This window comes from Tamandua tetradactyla, chromosome 3 (assembly GCF_023851605.1).
Source record: "Tamandua tetradactyla isolate mTamTet1 chromosome 3, mTamTet1.pri, whole genome shotgun sequence".
NCBI classification, from domain to species: Eukaryota; Metazoa; Chordata; class Mammalia; order Pilosa; family Myrmecophagidae; genus Tamandua; species Tamandua tetradactyla.
The window spans coordinates 69,402,061-69,423,607 of record NC_135329.1 but is presented as its reverse complement, the minus strand read 5'-3'; the positions used below and the strand labels follow the sequence as shown (position 1 = coordinate 69,423,607).

The 21,547-nt window shown below is 39.3% G+C and overlaps 1 protein-coding gene across 3 annotated transcripts in view; it reads left to right on the top strand.

The window, feature by feature from the left end:
- Window positions 1-21,547, top strand: part of NBAS (NBAS subunit of NRZ tethering complex) — a 585,536-nt gene that overhangs the window by 484,244 nt on the left and 79,745 nt on the right. For all 3 annotated transcript variants that reach the window (XM_077153236.1, XM_077153235.1, XM_077153237.1), the window contains 3 exons: window positions 10,944-11,162; window positions 14,670-14,872; window positions 16,984-17,073. In XM_077153236.1, the coding sequence (XP_077009351.1) occupies window positions 10,944-11,162; window positions 14,670-14,872; window positions 16,984-17,073 (512 nt within the window). The remainder of the gene's footprint in view (window positions 1-10,943; window positions 11,163-14,669; window positions 14,873-16,983; window positions 17,074-21,547) is intronic.

Here is a 21,547-nt window from a genome sequence, read left to right as displayed (position 1 = left end):
GATTATCTGCTTAATATACTCTAGGATATATCCAGGCATTACCTTAGGCCTTACAGGATTAAAGGACCTCTTTCTTATTCTGGGCTCCCTGTGTTTCAGTTGTTCAAATGAGCTATACAGATAGGATGAGTTAGATTATGTGCTACAGAGAATTTAGATTCCAGACCAAATAAGACTTTCTTCCTTTGGTGTCAAAAAGTATGTGTGGTTCTAAAATACAGACATTGTCTTCCTTACCCTTGTGTTCTGAATTACATTAACCCCAACCTGATTGGCTTCATTTTTATCTGTAAATATCAGGATAGATAGATAGATAGATAGATTAGATAGATTAGATATAACATCCTCTCTGAATCCAGAAATAATAATCACCACTCCAGACTAAATGTGTCTACTATAAAAGCTTACAATCTAGGCCCCAGTTTTCTTGTAAGCATTTTCTAAAGAAGACCATAACATTGTTGTTCTTTTGTTTCTGACTTATTTTGCCTTACCAAATGTCCCACACATTCATTCACATCGTTGCATGCTTCACGACTTCATTACTTTTTTGTAGCAGCACAACATTCATTCATAAATGTACACCATCGTTTGCAAATCTACTTCTCAGTCAGGGCATCCTTCAGCTACCTGCATTCATCAGGGATCATGTATAGTGCCCAAAGTCCACAGACTATTAATACTCTCAATGTTAGATAATTTCATTGTTCCCAAGAGAAAGAGAACCAATAAACACACCCTCGCCAATTAGGAAATCTAAACCTCCTCTTAACTCTTGTCCCTCCCCCCATTATTTTCCTTTGCTGTTGCTGTGGTAGTGCTGATATTTTACTTTTAAAGATAGCCCATAGCCTGCAATAGCAGTTTTCCCCCTGTACCCTGGACATAAATGCTTTGTACACGAATCATACCTTTGAAGTAATTCTTACAAAAACTAATTTATATTTCTAATGTTAATCAACGGGACACGTAGGTCTGTACAACCCCTTTCATTCTTCTTCACCTTCAATATGGTAAGATTACTTATAGACCCACTAGAGAACCACCTTTACTTCAGTCTATTCCCTTACATTGCAGTTCAACCACTGTAGCTAACCATTCACCCTCATGTATCTCTAAGTCCCCTGTATTCCGTATTATAAGCCCCTGACTTTACCTTTATGATGGTCATAAAAGTGGGATCATATAGTATCTATCCTTTTATGTCTGGCTTATTTCATTCAGCGGTATGTCCTCAAGACTTATCCATCTTGTCATGTGCTTCAGGATATCATTCCGTCTTACTGCTACATAATATTCCATCATATGTATATACCACATTTTGTTAATCCACCTGTTTGTTGTTGGGCATTTGGATTGTTTACATGTTTTGGTGATTGCGAATAATGCTGCTATGAAGATTGGTGTGTAAATGTCTGTGCCGTTGCTTTCAGCTGTTCTGGGTATATTCCAAGTAGGTCCTATTGCTGGGTCATAGGACAACTTGATATTTAAAAGGAACCACCAGTCTTCCACAGTGGCTGTGCCATTATACTGTCCCACCAGCAGTGCATAAGTTTCTCAATTTCTCCTCATCCTCTCCAACACTTATAGTTTCCTGTTTGTTTAATAGCAGCCATTCTTATAGGTGCGAGGTGGCCATCTCATTGTAGTCTTGATCTGCATTTCCCGTATAGCCCATGAATATGAATATCTCTTCATGTGCTTTTGAGCCATCGGTATTTGCTCTTCAGAAAAATGCCTATTCACATCTTTAGCCCATTTTATAATTCGGTTGTTTGTTCTTTTGTTGTTGAGTTGTATGATTTCTTTGTGTATAGAGGGTATAAAACCTTTTTCTGATATGTGATTTGTAAATATTTTTTCCCATTGAGTTGGCTGCCTCTTCACCTTTTGAAAAAGTCTCTTGAGATACAGAAGCATTTGATTTTGAGGAGTTCCCATTCATCTGTTTTTTCTTTTGTTGCTTGTGCTTTGGGTTTATAGTTTAGGAACCTACGTTCTTTTACTAGGTCTTGAAGATGTTTCCCTACATTTTCTTCTAGAAACTTTATGGTGCTGGTTCTTATATTTAGGTTTTTGATCCACTTTGCATTAATTTTTGTATAGGGTGTAAGATAGGGTCCTGTTTCATTCTCTTGGCTATTGATATCCATTCCTTTACCTTTCATTCCTATCTTTTGAAGTGTTTTTTTCTATCAGAAAAGGATGTTGAATTTTGTCAAATGCTTTTTCAGCATCAATCAAGATGATCATGTGATTTTTCCATTGCAATTTTTTCCAAGTGATTAACTCCCTTTAGTACTTCTTACATGGCCGGACACTTGTTTACACATTCTTTCAGGATTTATTTGTCTGTAAAAATTTTAATCTCTCCCTCATTTTGAAGGACAATTTTGCTGGGAACAGAATTCTTGGCTGGAAGTCTTTCTCTTTCAGAATCTTAAATATATCATACCACTGCCTTCTCGCCTCCATGGTGCCAGTGGATTAATTTGCTCTCAGTCTTTTGTGGTTTCCCTTGTAGGTATTTGATTGTTTTTCTCTTGTCTCTTTCAGAATTTTCTGCTTCTCTTCAACATTTGACTGACTGCTTAGTATGTGTCTTGGGAAAGCCTGTTTCGTTTTATTCTTTTTGGAGTTTGTTGGGCTTCTTTGACTTGTATATTTATGTCCTTTGTGTGGGTTGGAATGTTTGCCCCTATTATATCGTCAGCTACTCTTCCTAACTCTTAACTCTTCTCTTCCCCTTCTGGAGCACCAATGAGTCTTATGTTTACACACTTTGTTTTATCTGTCTTTTCCCTGCAATCCAGTTCAAATTCTTCCATTTTTCTTTTTTTGCCATTTGCTGTTCTGCATGTTTGAAATCAGTTATCCTGTCACCTAGTTCGTTTATTCTTTCTTCTGTGTCTTCTTATCTGCTATTGTATGTCTCTAGTATGTTTTTTATTTGCTCAGTAATATCTTTAATCTCTGTGATATCTGCTATTTTTCGATTTATTCTTTCAGTTTACTCTTTATGTTCTTTTACTGTTTTCTGGATCTCCTTTATGTCATTAGCGATTCCACTTTCATGGTCTGGGAAACCCCACTTATTTTAAATTGTAGAATTATATGAACATCTTTGATTAGTTGTTCCAGTGTTTGTTTCTTCTCTGGTGTTTTAATTTGGTCATTTGGTAGTTATATCTGTCTTCATTGTGATATGCTTAGTGATCTTCTGTTGTTTTCTTCGCATGTAAATATCTTGATTGATTTACTTTGGAAGTTGAATTCTTTCAGTCGTCTAAAGCCTTGTCTTGTGGGATGGGTGTTTAGCACGATGCAGAGTATGTGGTGGGGTAGAACAGTGTGGTGATGCATTGCAGCACAGGTGTAGGTGGTGTTTGGGGATGTTAAGCTGGTGCTTGTGAATATGGGCACCCAACAGCCAGGGAGGATGTAGCTATGCGGGTGCACAGGCCTGAGGGGCATAATCATGGTGTGCACTGATGTAGGGCATGGGGCCTTTTGTGTGCATGTGCAGAGCTGTAGCAGTGGGTTAGCATTTTGGGCAGGGGTCAGATGTGATCTAGCTGTGCAGATCAACACTTTCCCAGAACTGGTGGGCATAACAGAGGGTTGCACACATGCACAATCTAGGAGTGCCAAAAACTAATGTTCCCAGACTGAAGGGTGTGATCGGTGGCCATGCACATGCCTGGCTCTAGTAGTGCTGTAAATTGATGTTCCCAGAGCTGAGGGGCATGGCTGCTGGCTGAACGCATGCACAGGTCTAGGTACACCATAAACTGATGCAGAGAGCTGGGGGTGGGGGGTTGAGGCTGTGTGACACTGTGGACTGAGGGTAGGTGTAGCCTGGGTAAGGAGGTAAGTGCTTGCAAACTCTGTGCTCAGTCAACAACCTGCAAGGAGCAGGGAGGCAGAGATAGTTCTTGGGAGGGGTATAGGAGAGATTAATCGGGATGCATTTGGGCTGGAGGTGTGGGGTGGGTATGCACATTGAGGGTTGGTGGAGCAGGGGTGCTTGAAGTATGGGGAGTGGGGACAGGTGATAGGGTTCAGTTGCATGGGGTATGGGGTGAGTTGCAGGTCATGGGACTGTGCTGGTGAGGGTAGTGCATTCAAGGAACACAGCTTGGCTTACTTCGTAGTCCCCGTCTCCCTTCCATCTGTACGTTCCTGTGGGCTCTGGGCTTCCACGTTAGGCCCCAGTTCTCTGCTTCTCAGTTCCTCAGCTTTTGCAACAGGGGCCACTCTATGTGGCACAGAAGGCTCTCCCATGGCATTTGTACTATTGAATCGCCATCTCAGTTGCCCTCCTGTCCCTTCTCTAACTTTTTTTCTAATAATGGATCAGCCATTATTTCCTGTTTCTTTGTAGTTTTTGGAAGCTCACTGTAGATCTTAATATTTTAAAGTGTTAACTCTGGGATTTAATCTCTCAGCTGTCTGCTTCTTAAGATTGTATCCAGCTGGCAATATGACAGAGATTTCATTGAGAAGTAAGAGCTGACAAAAACAAATCAACTAAGGCAGAGAAACACCTTTTATGGTCTTGGCAAATTGGCTTTGTGTTTGCTGCTACTGTCTTCCAGAGTTTAGTCTTATCAAGACTATCAGCCCGTGGCAACAATTTTGTATCTTCTCCATCTTTTCTGAGGCAGCATCTTATCCACAGTTTGTGCTCATGTCCTTAAGAATGCCCTGTTAATTTGAAACCCTCACCTTCTCTTCTCCTCAGGATATAGTGTTTCCTCTCCATGTAGGTACTCTCTTATATGTCATGAATTTGGTAATCCTTTGTCCCTGCTGCTTTGATTTTATTGTTCTCTAAACTGCTTCTGCTTTCTTATAAGCTGCTTCTGATTGCCGGCCAGTTCTAGGAGGCTGATCCAAAGATGAGTGTCCTGGTTCAGTCTTTCAGGCTGCCAGTGATTGGCATCGGCATATAGACACTCTAATGTACATAGGGGGTTTTCAGCTCCTTCTGCAACAGATCCAGAAACCCACAATGGAAGCTCAGCCTGCTCCATATGCTTCAGGGAGGTGGTGGGAGATGGGCCTGTAAGGGTGCCATAAGCTTCTCCTTCTGTTTTCAAGATGCATTTTCTTTATTCTGTTTTTGCCAGGTTACTGCCACCCTTTAATGTAGTTTTCCAAAGTTTTGAAAAAGATGGCTCTGCCAGTTTTTACTTGTTGTTCAAAGATTCTTTGGGGGAATGGTACCATGGAGTATTTTATGCGCTATCTTGGTTTGCTGAAAGCCAAGTCTGAGTATAATTTTGAAGATAGATACTAGATTTGCTAGTGGATTAGATGTGGATTGTAAGGGAAAGGGGTCATGGATGACTCAAATTTTCCCCTTCCCACCACCCATCTCCCAGGCTGGATATGATTTCTTTGTGAACCTGGTTCATGTTTAATACAGATTTATTGACTGATGGGACAATTACCTCTCATGCCCAGCTGCAAGTTCTGTTAAAGCATAGACTTCAATATTAAATCTAGATTCAGTAATGCTGAAGATGTAGATTTTTAATGTGTAGAAGTAGTTGGATTCTGCTTCCAGTTAAGCTAGATACTGAAATATGACTAGAAATTTACCTGACAAAGAGGGAAAGGAACATTTTGTTGAGATAGAACGAAGCCTGTAATGACGCTAAGAAATTGTCCTAGTTTGCAAGCTGCCAGAATGCAATTTACAAGAAACAGAACGGCTTTTAAAAAGTGGAGTTTATTAAGTTGCAAGTTTATAGTTCTAAGCCCGTGATAATGTCCCAACTAAAGCAAGGCTATCAAAGTGTCTAATCTAAGCTATCCAGGGAAAGCTACCTTGGTTCAAGAAAGCCGATGAAGTGCAGCACTTTTTCTCTCAAGTGGTAAGGCATGTGAAGAACATGGCAATGTCTGCTAGCATGCTCTCTAGACTTCTTGTCTTATGAAGCTCCTCAGGGGGGCATTTTCCTTCTTCATCTCCAAAGGTCTCTGGGTGTGTGGGTGCTCTTGGTTCTTGTGGCTCTGTCTCTCTCCAAAATGTTTCCTCTTTTAAAGGATTCCAGTAAACTAATCAAGACCCACCTGGAATGGGTGGAGTCCTCTCTTCCTCTAATCAAAGGTTAATACCCAGAATTGGGTGCTTCACATATCCTTGTAGATAATCTAATCAAGTTTCTGATTTGCAGTGCTGAATAGGGATTAAAATAAACAGCTGCCTCCACAAGATGTATCAGGATTAAAATATGACTTTTTTAGGGTACATAATCCTTTCATCCCAGCACAGAAATGACGAAAAGTTCACCATCCTCTCTCATAACTTACACCAGGTATGGGATATGTTCTATGGGATACAACTGTAGCATGAGACTTGACCATTAGCTTGGAAGTACCATGTTATGGAATTTGGTGGGGCCTTCTAAACTTAGTGTAAACAGTAATTACATGACATGTATTTGGAAGGTAAAGAACAAGTGGAGATAAACTCCATCTTGTATCAGTTAGTCAAATTAAAGTTCAATTTCCATGGGCAAAGCATCATGTAGGTTGTTTTACACATTCTTTTGCTTAATTTCTACAGATGACATCGTGGAGTAGATGGCACTTGTCACATTTTACAGATGAAAAAGTTGAGTCATGAAATACTTTATCAAGCTGCATAATGTCATTCAGCTAGTAAAAATTGAACCCTGGTCTTCTTAGTGTACTTTCTACTTACTGTACTTTCTAGGGTTGGTTGACAATGGAAACTTAAATTTTGAACAGAGAATCACATCTGGAACTAACTCAGTGGTATAAGACCCAGTCTTTCAACCAGAACGTTACCCTCTACCCCATCCTATTCCTTCCCCTAACAGTCCCAACTCTTCCTGCCTGTCTGTTTTTGAAGCTCTTCCAAGCTCTTCAGTAGGCTGGACAAGTATAAACTTGGCTAGCTAGCATATTCAAATAATTCCCCCAAACCCTATTTCTTGATGCACCAATATAAAAATGAATAGAATGGAAAGATTCACTATACCATGTTACTTCTTATTCTGTTTTAATTTTGTTCAGCATTTGGTGTTGAACCAACATGCCTCCTATGTATTATGCCCTGTTGGGGATCTGGTGGAAGCCGCGGGGATCTGGTGGAAGCTGTGTAGCTCCAGCTTTTGCTGTCACTTACATGGTGAATCCTTCCTGTCCATAACCCCCAATGGGGTCCAATCTTTCCACTCACATAAGACTGGGGGCTGGTGGTGGTCAGGCTGTTGAACTAAGCACAGTTCTAGTAGTGTGTATTTATAGACATCAGGAAGTCGTTCTGGTTTATTTGGGAGAAGAGACAATAATTGGTGCTTGCCCTCAGAGGTGCGTCTGAGGGTTCTTAGGATGGAGATGCTCAGGGCAGCAGTTGGGTATGAAGTGTCAGCCAGAGAATTTGTTTTGGAGCTGCATTTTCAAGCAAGTACTTAGTTACCCTTTAGTGCAAATAGTAAGATGCCTTTTCTTTGCTATTTTTTTTTTTTTCAAAAAATAGCTTAACTTTTTTTTTTTTTTCACATGGGCAGGCACTGGAAATCGAACCCGTGTCACTGGCATGGCAGGCGAGAATTCTGTCATTGAGCCACCTTTGCACTGCGTAATACCTAACTTTTGAAGTGTTTTTAATCAGCAAAGGATGCTTTTTCAGCATCAGTCAATATGATCTTGTGATTTTTCCCTTTTGATTTGTTAATATGCTTTATTACTTTGATTGACTTTCTTACGTTGAACCACCCTTACATTCCTGGTATGAATCCCACTAGATCATGATGCATATTTTAATGTGGCATTGGATATGATTTGCTAGTGTTTTGTTAAGAACTTTCACATCTATATTCATTAGGTACGTTGGTCTATAGTGTTGTTTTCTTGTATCATCTTTATCTGATTTTCATATTAGAGTGATGTTAGCTTCATAAAATGAGTTAGGTAGCATTCCTTTTTCTTCAAATTTCTGGAAGCATTTGAACAGGATCGGCATTAGTTCTTTTTGAAATGTTTGATAAAATTGTCCTGTGAATCCATATGGTCCTGGGCTTTTTTTGTTGGAAGATTTTTGATGACCGTTTGGATCTCTTTACTTGTAACTGAGTTTTTGAAATCTTTTATTTCTTCTTTAGTCAGTATAGATACTTCATGTGTTTCTAGGAATTTGTACATTTCATCGAAGTTGTCTAGTTTTTTGGGCATATAGTTGTTCATAATATTCTTATGATTTTTAAAATTTCTTCTTGATCTGTGGTAATGACCCCTTTCTCATTTCTGATTTTGTTTATTTGTGTACTCTCTATTTTTTTCTTTTTCAGTCTATTTAGGGGACCATCAATTTTATTGATTTTCTGAAAGAACCAACTTTTAGTTTTGTTGATTCTTTCTTATTGTTTTATTGTTTTCCAGTTTGTTTATTTCTGCTTTAGTCGTTATTATTTGTCTTCTTTTATTAGCTTTGGGGTTACTTTGCTGTTCTTTATCTAAATTCTCCAGATGAGCAATTAAATCCTCAAGTTTTGCTCGTTCTTGTTTTTTTTGTTTGTTTGTTTTTGGGGGGAAGGGGTGCATGGCCCAGAAATCAAGCCTGGGTCTCCCACATGGAACGCAAGCATTCTACCACTGAACCACCCAGGCACCTGTTGTTCTTGTTTTTTGATGTAGATATTTAGAGCAATAAATTTCCCTCTCAGCACTGCTTTTGCTGCATCCCATAAGTTTTGATATGTTTGTATTCTCCTTATCATTCATCTCCAGATACTTACTGATATCTCTAGCAAGTTCTTCCTTGACCCACTGATTATTTAAATGTGTGTTGTTTAATCTCCGTATATTTGTGAAAGCTCTGGTTCTTTGGTGATTATTAATTTACAGCTTTATTCCATTGTGATCAAAGTGCTTTGGATAATTTCAATCTTATTAAATTTATAGAGATTTAGTTTGTGTCCCAGGATATGATCTATCCTGGAGAACATTCCATGTGCGGTAGAGAGAATATAACCTGATGTTTTGGGATATAATGATCTATATATGTCTATTAGATCTAATTCATTTATCCTATTGTTTAGGTTCTCTATTTCCTTCTTTATCCTCTGTGTGGTTGTTCTGTCTATAGCGGAGAGTGTTGTATTGAAGTCTCAAACTATTACTGTTTATATGTCTATAGCTCCCTTCACTTTTTCCAGTATGTGCCTCATGTATTTTGGAGCTCCTTGCTTGGGAGCATATACATTTATGATTGTCATTTCTTCCTGGCTTTGTCCCTTTTATTAATATATAGTGTCCTTCTTTGTCTCTTATAACATCTTTACATTTAAAGTCTATTTTGTTTGATATTAGTATATTTACTCCTGCTTTCTTTTGGTTGCAGCTTGCATCCTTTCACTTTTGATCTAACTGTGTCCTTGAGTTTAAGATGTGTCTCTTGTAGACAGCATATAGATGGATTGTGTTTTTTGATCCATTCTGACAGTCTGTATCCTTTAATTGGTGAGTTTAGTCCATCAACATTCAATGTAATTACTGTAAACACAGTTCTTGACTCTACCATCTTGTTTTTTAGTTTTTTTAATATTTTTAAAAATATTTTCATTATAAACAATGAACATACATACAAACATTCTTGATATACAAACATGTTCGTTTGATATACAAACATGCTTGACATGGTTACAATCAGTGGCTCACGATATCATCATATAGTTCTCTGTTCATCACCATGACCATTTTTTTTTGAACTTTGCATCTCTCCAGCAAAAGAAAGACAAAAGAAAAAACTCATACATGCCATACCCCTTACCACTCCCTTTCATTGACCACTAGTATTATAGTCTACTCAATTTATTTTAACCTTTGTTCCCTTATTATTTGTTTATTTTTTAAACTATATTTTTTACTCATTTGTCCCTACTGTGGATATAAGGAGCATCAGATGCAAGGTTTTCACAATCACACAGTCACATTGCAAAAGCTATATCATTATACAATCATCTTCAAGAAACACGGCTACTGGAACACATCTCTACAGTTTCAAGCACTTTCCTCTAGCCTCTCTAATACACCTTAACCTAAAAAGGGAATATCTGTATAATGCATAAGAATAAACTCCAGGATAACCTCTCAACTCTGTTTGAAATTTCTCAGCCACTGACACTGTCTCATTTCGCTCTTCCCCCTTTTGGTAGAGAAGGTTTTCTCAATCCCTTGATGGCTGAGTCCCAGCTCATTCTAGGATTTCTGTCTCATGTTTCCAGGAAGGTTCACACCCCTGGGAGTCATGTCCCACGTAGAGATGGGGAGGGCAGTGAGCTCGCTTGCCATGTTACATGTGTAATAAAATTTTAATATAACCTTGTTGTACAGTTATATCCTGATTTCTGGAATTTAACTTTTTATGATTAAAAAGCATTTTCCAAATTGCTGTGCTGTTTTTTATAGCTCTTGTTTTACTCAGTACATAATCTATCTAGCAACTTAGCCAGGAGCAGCTTAAAATTTCTCTTATCAGGCACTTAGGTTGCCTTTGAAGTTTTACTTTTATAATCTTATTACAGTTAAAATCTCCATGCCTATAGGTATTTTCTTCTTTGGAATTACTTTTTTATAACAAATGATCAGAAGAGAATGTTCTGGTTGTAGCAATGTCTCATCATCCGTCATGTACTGTAAACTAGCAATCTCAGAGTACCAGTTCCATGACAGCAATATCTGCATTGGTATATTATTGTCATTTCAAAATCTACTTTTACTAATTTAATGGTAAAAATGGTACCTCACTGTTTTGTTTTCTTCACAGAAGAAAGAATAGTATGACAAAACTGCTAGTCATTGATTAAAATTGTATATATTAAAATTTCGCTTTTGATATATATGCCATATGTAATGACGTAGTAACGTGTATCTCACTGTTGCTTAATGCCTTTGTTTTAAAGCTCTCTGTGGAAGCACGCAAGGAGATGACGAGAAAGGCTATTAAGACAGTCACACATTTTATTGAGAAGGCAAGGAAAAGAAATTCAGAAGATGATGTTCAAGAAGCTGGTGATTCTAAAGTTACCTTTGCGGATACCTTGGCTCATCTGGAAAAATCCCTTGCCCACCTGGAAACCCTCAGCCATAGCTTCATTGTTTCTCTAAAGACTAGTGAGCAGGTAATGAAATGAAAACATCCATATGCTTGCTCAGCCGGGTAGTGTCAGATAGTGTGTTCTTTCATTTGCCCTTTTAGTCTACATTCCAGCAGTTTGCATAGGGTTCTCAGTCTTGCACATATCCTTGAAAAGGGTCCTCAGCCCTTTCCCCTTAACCACTTAATCATCCTTTAATTGTCTATTCACATTTCACTTCTTTCCAAAAGGATTTTAGACCACTGAACACAATTAACTCCTGGCAGGAGAGGGTTAGGGGATGGGCAGAGAGGGGGGTGGTGAGTGTAGTTAGCTGGAGTTGAATGCTGGTTAGCTGGCTGGGGGCTGATGTTGCAGTAGTTCCTAAAGCTGAGAAATAATCAGTGGTTTTTTAAGTTCTGCTAGCTGGTAGCTGCTTTGCTCTCCAGTTGATGATATTTTTTTCCTAATTTCAGAAAAATTCTGAAATGCCTTCCATGCCTGCTTCAATAGTTGTGTGTGTATTTATTTTCAATACATATACTCTCTATCCAACTTTTATGTTGCATGTTTCCAGGATAGCTTCATTATTGATACTAATTTCCCAGCTAGGTAAGGTGTCCCTGGTTGATCTGGTGATGTTAACTCCTCTTGGTGTCCCCAAACCCACCATCATGATGTTCCAGTAGCCCTTGCCTGTGGCCAGGTTTGAGGACCAGTATGCAGAGGTTGTGCAAGCAAAGCTGAAGCTCTCCAGTCTTTGGGGCTTTTGTTCAGGATTGTAGCAGTATTATGGTTTTTAGAAATTCTTTTATATAATTGAAAAGTGGACAAATCAACAAGTAAATGACTTTCATAGAGGTGGAAACAATGCCTAGATATACAAATAATATTTCATTTACTGTTTAAAACTATGGTAAGTGAACCTATTAGGGGCTACTAATCACCTCTTTCATTTTTCATAAACCTAATACATTTATTGGATTTTTGGTTTGTAGATAAACATTCCTCATTAGGAACGTTGTGAAGAATTGAGATAATGAGCAAATGGAAGACTTCAGAATTTGTATGAGGCACAGAAATGCAAAACCCTCATTGAAAGCATGAGATGAATTCTAAAGTTTAATGACAGATTTAATTTCATTTTGTGTTTTTTGGTGTCTATTAGCCTATCTAATGATGGTATGAGCAACATAGATGTCTTTTCATCAAACAAATTGACGTTACCAATCTTGATTTTATTCTGCTAATATTTACAATGTTACAATCCATAATTACGTTACTGGATAAAGGCCGTGGATTCATTTACCCAAGGTGCTCAGTAACCAATTCCTGAGACTCTGGGGTTTCAAAGAGAGAAAGAGTTTATTACTGCATGCATAGTAGGAGAACAGACAGCATAATGGCCCCAAATCCGTTTTCCCAAGTTTAGGACGTTCAAGGATTTTAAGGATTTTAGCAAGGGGAGATGAGGTCATTTCAGATAGTAAGTCCAAAGCAGAAAAGGAAACAGTGTTAACATGAGTTGAAAGGAAGAGAGGCAGAGCTATCTTTTAATAGCAAAGCCTAGTGGATAGAATTTAGAAATGTAAGGGGCTGAGGCTAGTTAATGACTGACTTCATTAGCATTAGGGCCTACAAGAAAATGACCAGATAAAGGGCATAACAGCTCTTACAGTCACAAAGACACAAAGACACAACAGGAGGGGGCATTTTACAATCCTTTCAGATATCCAGACTGCTTAATTATAGTTTAGGGTTTTCAGGTTTTCGCCTTTGTCTACTCCAATACCCCAAAAAGCAAAAGGAACATCTATGTAATGATTCAATAATCAAAATCATCCCTTAAATCCTGATTTCTCAGTTAAAATGACAAGTACTAGGGTAAAATTGGATCTTCAAGCAAAAGTTATTTATACTTGTCATTTAAAATTTTTTAAAATATTTGTCTTATTTTTTCTTAATCAAATGTAAACTACATTCAGATCCAGAGACCTGGCCTAGCTCTCCTTGTCACCGGTTATCTTACAAGGCTATAATAATATACCTGAGTCAAGAGGTCTAACGGAAGTGGTCATTAACGGAAGCATCGTTTTGTTTCTATGAGTCTATGATTTAAAGGCACCATTTGGGTCCTTGTAAATACCATCCAGTCAGGTTATGGGTGACCCACAATATGGGATTCTTTTGGTTCCTAAATTGAACATTATTTGATTTTATTAAGGTATCTTTCAAAGCAATGTCTGGAAATAACCTTTAGTCCCATATGCTTGTCTCTTTGAAGTTCAGACCTTGAATTTAACCTCCTTATTTTGATTGTATACTCAGTACAAAGCATCTTACATACTCATGAAGGTCGGTGTGTTGTATGTTAAAGACCTTCAACCTTGCAGAGCCTTGGTTCCCTCTTCCTTTAGATGGAAATATTAGTAATTCCCCTGCCTGACTCACAGGGATTTTTTTTTAAATAGAAGATTTCAAAATGAGAGAATACATAAAACCCCATGTGCCCAATCCCCAGCTTCAATAACCATCAAAACAAGTTCAGTCTTATCTCAGCCGTGCTCCCCCATCCCCTTGATTTCCTGTGGATTATGTTAAGGCATATCTAGTCATCTTTTTATTTTGTATATACATCCATCTGTATCTCTAACAGATATGTGTTTTTAAATATAACTAATACAACATTTTCACAATTAAAAAGTCTATGTTTATAGTAATTCTGTAATATCATGAGATATCCAGTTAATGTCCAGATTTTCACATGATTGTTTTGAAAGACAAAAGAGTATATTCAGGATTATTTGGTAAACTGTTAAGGGCCTAGTAAGTCAAGTATGCAGGAAAGCAACTGCTTGTGTCCTGTTAAATTATTTGTTGTCACATTTTTTTTCTACAGGTAGTATCAAAGAGAATAGGAAGTATAGTGTGGGGTGGATAGGGTACACTTTTGGATTCTATTCCTGGCTAATTAATCACTTGCCACGGGACTTTGGGCAAATTACTTAACATCTTTAATCTTCACTTTACTTTTCAATAAAAAGAGGCCGATCAAAACTAAGTCTGGGGCTCTCTTAATATTCACATAGATAATATATATATACAGCACCTGGGTTTATGCAGTTGCTACTGGTAGCTTATGACTGTTGTATAGTCAGTGCATAATGGAAATAGTAATAGTAGAAAAGCTCAGGCTCATTGATCAGTTCCCTGGTCATAGCAGTGTGAAAGGACTGACTTGCATATGGTCTTTCCAAATGCTCACAGACTTCTCTACTTACAAGAATCTGTGGTCCTCATGCTCCTCTTACAGATACTGATATTTGAAGTTAGAAAGACCCAGCAGCTGCTAAAGGCTCGCTGGCCTTTAGCATGAGCTTGTGCTCTGGGCTGGGTAGGTCTGATGCCTAAGTAGTGAGTTGCTGCCACGTGTTCTTGAGTGTGCTGTTGGTGGGTGTGACATCCTGAGGCTCTTCTGCATAGATTTCATTGTGCACATGTAGCATGTTGAGTTCCTGTTGATATTAGGTGTCAACTGCCTTGTCTTTTCAGGAAGTTCTGCAGCAGTATGGCAACCTCTATGATCAGTCCCGATCTGAAAAAGGAAAAGTTCATGATCAAGCTGTGGCCATGTGCATGGATGGTCAGCCTTTGAGGATGGTCCAGCAGCTGCTCGAGGTGGCTGTTGGTCCTCTTGACCTCTCGCCCAGGGAGGTGGTGCAGAGCGCCATCACGAGGATAATTTGTGCACTGAGGTGAGCTCTCAGAGGGTCACGAGGGAACAGGAGGGGGCATTTGACCAGTAATGGTGCCTGTTCCATGGTCATTATGAAAGTAAAATAAGACCATGGATGCAGCAACATTGGATAATCTCTCACTCTTGTAAAGTACTTCATAGTTTATCAATAGAATTTTCAGTCGTGTTTTAAAATATCTTGAGAAAGGAGAACCTGGAAAACGTTTCATCAGTGGCACAGTGTGAAACATGTTAAGAAACTAGCTAGCTTCTGACATCCCAAAAGAGAGAAATTATTCTTAATAGAAGGGAAAGCTCAAAATGGCACATGAAACAGATCAGGTAGCTAAGTGTCAGACTGCTGTGTGATTTTGTGTGGTTATTTCCAGATCTTGCATTTTGTCATTCCCCTTTTTTGAAGCTATGGGAAAATAGTTCCTAGAAGGTTCTTTTGCAGTACACAGGCAAGGTTAGTGATACATTGAAGAAGTTAGACATCTGTTAAATGTTTTTTGAACATTATTCACCTGCAGTTCATGGCACAAAACTTATAATTGAGAAATCCTAGCTTGATGTCAATATGCTGGTGCCTTTGTCAGAATGCATCCAAGTGGATTAGGAAAGAGGGAAAAGTTAAGCAAAGAAAATAATGAGGCATCAAGTACCTTCTGTGAATAATGCAGTTAGGCTTAGAGATTTAGTTACATTTAATTTATTCTCCTTTTAAGCATTCTTTGTAATTCTCTATTGCTCTTGAGGAACTTTTTGATTAAGTGCATGTCACTTTTCTTCAGCTGAGCTGAAATCCAATGAACCATCACCAGTTTAACTGCCTCAGCCTCTTACAGTTTTTGCCTTCATGCTCTGCGCTACCTGGTGATCTTACATAGAGAAAGAGACAAAATAACATGCAATTTATTAGCAAGAACATATACTAAATTAATAAAGCTTTGTTCTGTTACTAAGCTGTGATCATTTTATTTGTTAATTTAAGAATGACTCTCCTCTTTCATATCATGATAGATATTTGTTTGCCCCTTTCATATCTTTTGATTCTTAGATATCTTTTTGTTATTTCTTCAACCAAGCTTTAGGTGAAGCTCACACACAGAAAAGAAACATTTTGGAAAATTATTGCTTTGATGAATTTGGCTTATTTCCTAAAAATTGCATGTGTTCATTAATTAAAATAAAATATGGCCTGTGATATTTTTATACTTATTAAATTCTGGCATAAATTATACTTCTTTCTCCTTCTCTGTGTGTAGTTCTGTTACTAAAAGTTTGGTTCTGATCTAAAAAATGCTTGGCTTGTGAAGACACTCAATAAATGTGAATTAAAGGAGAGGAAACTTGAGGAATCCAGCTATCTCTTTTTTTTTTCTGAAGATATCTGGATTCCTCAAGTTTCCTCTCCTTTAATTCACATTTATTGATCTTCAAAGGAAAGCAGATTGCTTTTGACACTGTCCATAACATTATCTTTTAGGACTTAAATAAGATTTAGTAGGTACAAAATGACAAAAGCCTGAAAATAACTGAATACAGTGATTCAATCACATCACATAATTTATTTGGAAAACTCATCTAAAACTTGTTTTTCCTCTTCTGCATTTTCAGAATTCACTAGAGTTCCAAACACACCCATCTCTAAAATGGACATAATAAAAGTATCTGTCTTGTAGGGTGTTGGGATTCTTAAATGACAGAATGTATGTAAAGCACTTAGCAGTACCTGGTACCTAGTAACTACCGGAATTATATTGGTTTAAAAAGGAAAAAGCTCAACTGGAGAATTTAAATCATTATTACAGTGCTCAAAGTAGCTCATGTATTCAGTGTTCAAGGAATGTTTTATGAATGACAGAAAACCAGTGGATTTTGTTCTCTTGATGGGAAAGCATACGTATATTAGACCATGAATTCCTTGAGGTGAAGTTTCATTTGCACATTAGCATATGGTATATAGGGCTTGGCACGCTTGTGGGTGGCACATACCACAAAAAGCTACAAACTGGCAGTAGACTGAGCCAAAATCCAGCCAGGTTCATCTGAGTGTGAATGCCCAACTTATTTCTGAGGCTCGAGAGACCTTCTGCTGAATCCGCCCTTTTCTCTTTCCCTTTGCAGTGAGGGCAGTGCTGATCTTGGTGGGCCAAGGGACCCACTGCAGGTCCTGGAAAGGGTTGTTGCAGCCATTCATGCCAGTGTGGATAAGGGGTAAGAACAACATATTGTGAATTTTTATTTTATGGTTCTCCTCAATTTCTTAGAATTACCTTCAGTATTCATATTTATGAGGATTCCAAGACAAAGCAACTTTTTGGATGTTTTCAAAGGAAAGCCGAGGGCTTGCCCTCGCTCTCAGTCTGGCCGTGTGGCTTCCTCACCTGTACACTGACCTGCCAGCCCTGGGAGCACTCATGCCCTCTCGTCTCAGCCTTGTTTGCCTGCAGGTCACTGTGCCTCTCCCTCCTTCACAGGAAGGCCCTGGTGAGGAGACTGCTTTGAGCTTCTTAGAAGAGAAGGGACTCGTACTTCAAAGGGGTTTACTGTATTAACTGTGGAAATTCCTACTGTGTGTACATTACATTATTTTACAAATCTTTAAGTTAGGTCCACCCTACCTGAGAACTTGAAGTGTACAGACTTCACAGTCTAGGGAAGTGTGAACCTCTGATACCGTTTTTAGAAAGAATTCAGCCTCCATGTGGAGAGTAGCGATAGCAGTAGCAGCAGACACAAATTACAGTACTTCCTCAGAAGTTACAAAGGCCTCTCGTGTATTTATTCTCTTTGTCAACACTGTAGGGCCTCTTTCCAGATTTCTATTTATTTTAATTGAAAATATGATAAAATAATGATGAAGATATGTTTGAGTAAACTCCCCACAGTACCATTTAATAATTGTTTTTTATTTGCATATTTCCTTCCAGTTATTGTTCAGATTCAGATATATTTTCATATAGCTTCTATCAAAATACAGAAATACTTTTATATTCTACTTTACTTGATACTGTAACACTTTCCATGTCTCTTTGCAGATCTAATGATTATTATCTTTAATGGCTGCATACATTGTTGCCATTTTTAGATAAGGATACAGAGAGAGGAGTTGGCCTGCCTGAAGTTATAGACCTGGGAAATGCCACCAGGATTCCACTGACTCTAAATCATAGTTTAGTACATGGAAGTCTTTCTAATTTCCGTGTGTTGCTTTGTGTCCGAGGTTTGAGTGAAAGAACAGAGGATCAGCTACATTGGTGACTAAAGAAAACCGCTGTGAGCAAGACATCCTGCTCACTTTGGTTGTGCTTTTCACCGTGTCCTAAACCCTCTGCTGGTGGGTCTTACTTTGGTAGGAGAGTAGCTATGGATGGCTACTTTGGGCCCCTTTGCTTGAAGAGAAATTTAATTATTCTCTGGGTTCACCCTGTGTGTGTTCAAGCTCCACTGAGATGCGAGGAGTCAGACACGGATAAAAACAAACTCTCACACAGAGTGCCCACAACTGCACGTGGGAACTGGCTTGCCCTTAGTGAGCGAGGTGCTTTACAGAGATGACGAGGGGAAGGTGATGCATTCTGCCTGAGGAAGCCAAAGCGGAATACAAAAGAGTTGGCATTGATCTGGGCAATGAGCAAGCAGTCTGTTAGAAAGAGGAGTCGGATAATGTTATTCCAGGCCAGCCGAGGGAAATGCCTGAGCAAATACACATGCAGCAGGCATCAGAGCCAGCAGAGATGCTCTGGGGGCAGACGCACAGCTGCCCTTGAAAGGATACATAGAGCTGCTGCTGCTCCGATCTCAGCCATCAGTTGGCTCTCGGCTCCTCACTCCCTGGAGAGCAGCTGTCAGCCGGGCCCGTGAAGGTAAAGCAACTTCAGGTCCTGGCTCGCATGATGAAAGGGACTTAACAGGCACTGTTAAGTGCCTTTCCAGTGGGGTCCTCTCAAGAAGAGTGGAAGGCAGTGTTTTTCTCCATAAATTCCAGACGTAGCTAGAGAAGACTCCTACTTGGGTCTCTTGAATACTGACTATATTTTAAGCTTCAGTTTTCAAAGAGGAAGGCATTAGAGAATGGAGAAACAGAACAAGATCTTACTTTTTATTGTATAAATACAGAATTACAAGGGCTTTACAAAGAAAAAAAACTTCAATGAACTTTTTTTTTGCTTAAAAAAGAAACAGAAAGTCAAAATCATTTTTATTTTTTTATTCCTGGCTAGTGTTTTTTTAATCTGCCTGACACTCATTGTTTTGTTTTGTTTTTTTTAGGTAGAAAGGAATTTATTAAGTTTCAAGTTCACAATTCTAAGGCTATAAAAATGTTCAAACTAAGGCTTCCAGGGAGGGATACTGTTTTAATCTGCCAAAGCTGCCATAATGCAACACACCAGAGATGGATTGGCATTTAATAACAGGCTTATTTAGTTAAAATTTATAGTTCTTCAAAGGAAAGGCAGCTAACTTTCCTCTGAAGTTCTCTGCTATGTGGAAAGGTATACAGTGATGCCAGCTGGCCTTCTCTCCTGGCTTCTGGGTTCCAATGGCCTTCTGTAGGGCAGTTCCTTTCTCCATCTCCAAACATCTGATCTGAGCTGTGAGTGCTGAGATGAGGTATGCTGAGCTGCTTGGGCTGTGCTGCTTGAGCTCCCTTCTGACCTCTCATTAAGCTTTCAGCTAATTAGATTAAACCTCACTCATTGTGGAAGCACTCCCCTGAGCTGGTCCCAAATGCAATCAGCCACAGATGAACTCCACATACTGATAATTAAATCCACAGAAACAGGACAGTGGGGTATCATAACTGGCCAAGTTGACACGTGAACCTAACTACCACAGATACCTTGGCTGAAAAAAGGGCCAATGATATTCCGGGTTTCTTTGTCAGATGTTGTCATGGTCGGGTTCATAGGTCAGCTTGGCCAGGTGGTGGTGCTCAGAGAACTTTACTTTTTAAGAAATGTGTAGGTAGTCATGAAAGATGATGAACAAGATCTGGTGCCTGATTTCCCCTCCAAACGGTGTGCCAGTAGAGTCAAATAGTGGAGCCTTCTCCTGGTAACTCCCAGTGGGGTCTTTGATGTGACTTGGGGATTCAGGCCCTTTTAAATTAAGGTCAGGTTATTTGTTACCTGGCTTGACACAACTGCTTAAACCTTATATGCCCCAGCACACACCCTTTTCCTGGCAGATCAAACCTCCATCAGTCCCAGCCCTGTAATCTCAACATCTTCCACCCTCTGTAGTGTCTATTGAAATAGTAAGTAACTCTTGCTTATACAGTCAGTGATCACACACACACACTTGCGTGCTCTTGGGTTTTGCAGACACTATCCTATTATATTTCCTTAGAGCGATCACATGGAAAAGTAAGAATTGAGCTGTGGTATTAATGCTACCACAGTGTTTAGTTTTCTAGTTAACTTAGAGACAGTTATGTCATTATCCACATGTGTTCCTCTGACTTTTTATATCAGTAGCCTTTGCTATTTAACTGTACCCTGTTTTATAAGTATCATTATCTACATTGTAAAGATTAGGAAGTTGAAGCTTAGCGAGTTCAGGGTCACCCAGGTAAGGACATTGTTCTAGTTTGCTAGCTGCTGGAGTGCAACACACCAGAGATGGATTGGCTTTTAATAAAAGGGGATTTATTTTTGTTGGTTCTTCAGAGGAAAGGCAGCTAACTTTCCACTGAGGTTCTTTCTTACGTGGAAGGCACAAGATGGTCTCTGTTGGTCTTCTCTCCAGGCCCCTGGGTTCCAACAACTTTCCCCGGGGTGACTTCTTTCTGTATCTCCAAAGGCCTGGGCTGAGCTGCTAGTGCTGAGATGAGGAATGCTGAGCTGCTTAGCAGTGCTACATTGCGTTCTCCCATTTAAACACCAGCCAATTAAGTCAAACATCACTCATTGCAGCAGACACGCCTCCTAGCTGACTGCAGATGTAATTAGCAACAGATGAGGTTCACGTACCATTGGCTTATGTCCGCAGCAACAAGACTAGGTATGCTCACCTGGCCAAGTTGACAACTGAATCTAACTAACACAACACCAGAGACGGATTGGCTTTTAATAAAAGGGGATTTATTTTGTTAGTTCTTCAGAGGGAAGGCAGCTAACTTTCAACTGAGGTTCTTTCTTACGTGGGAAGGCACAGGGTGATCTCTGCTGGCCTTCTCTCCAGGCCTCTGGGTTCCAACAACTTTTCCCGGGGTGATTTCTTTCTGTATCTCCAAAGGCCTGGACTGAGCTGTGAGTGCCGAGATGAAGTATGCTGAGCTGCTTGGGCTGTGCTACGTTGTGCTCTCTCATTTAAGCACCAGCCAATTAAGTCAAATGTCATTCATTGCAGCAGGCATGCCTCCTAGCTGGTTGCAGATGTAATCAGCAACAGATAAGGTTCACGTACCATTGACTCATGTCCACAGCAACAGAACGAGGTGCCTTCACCTGGCCAAGTTGACAATTGAATCTAACTACCACAGACATGCTATGAATAGCATAGAATTCTCTCCCCATATTATGTCCACTACTTCTAACATAAAGAGCCAGCAGTAGAGTGTAAGGCACTGCATCTCAAGCCTTATTGGGAATAGGACTTGCCAGAATTGCATTAAAATGTTGATTTTGAATGTGTGTGTTGGGGTGGAGCCTCAAGTTCTGCATCTCTGACCAGCTCCCGAGTG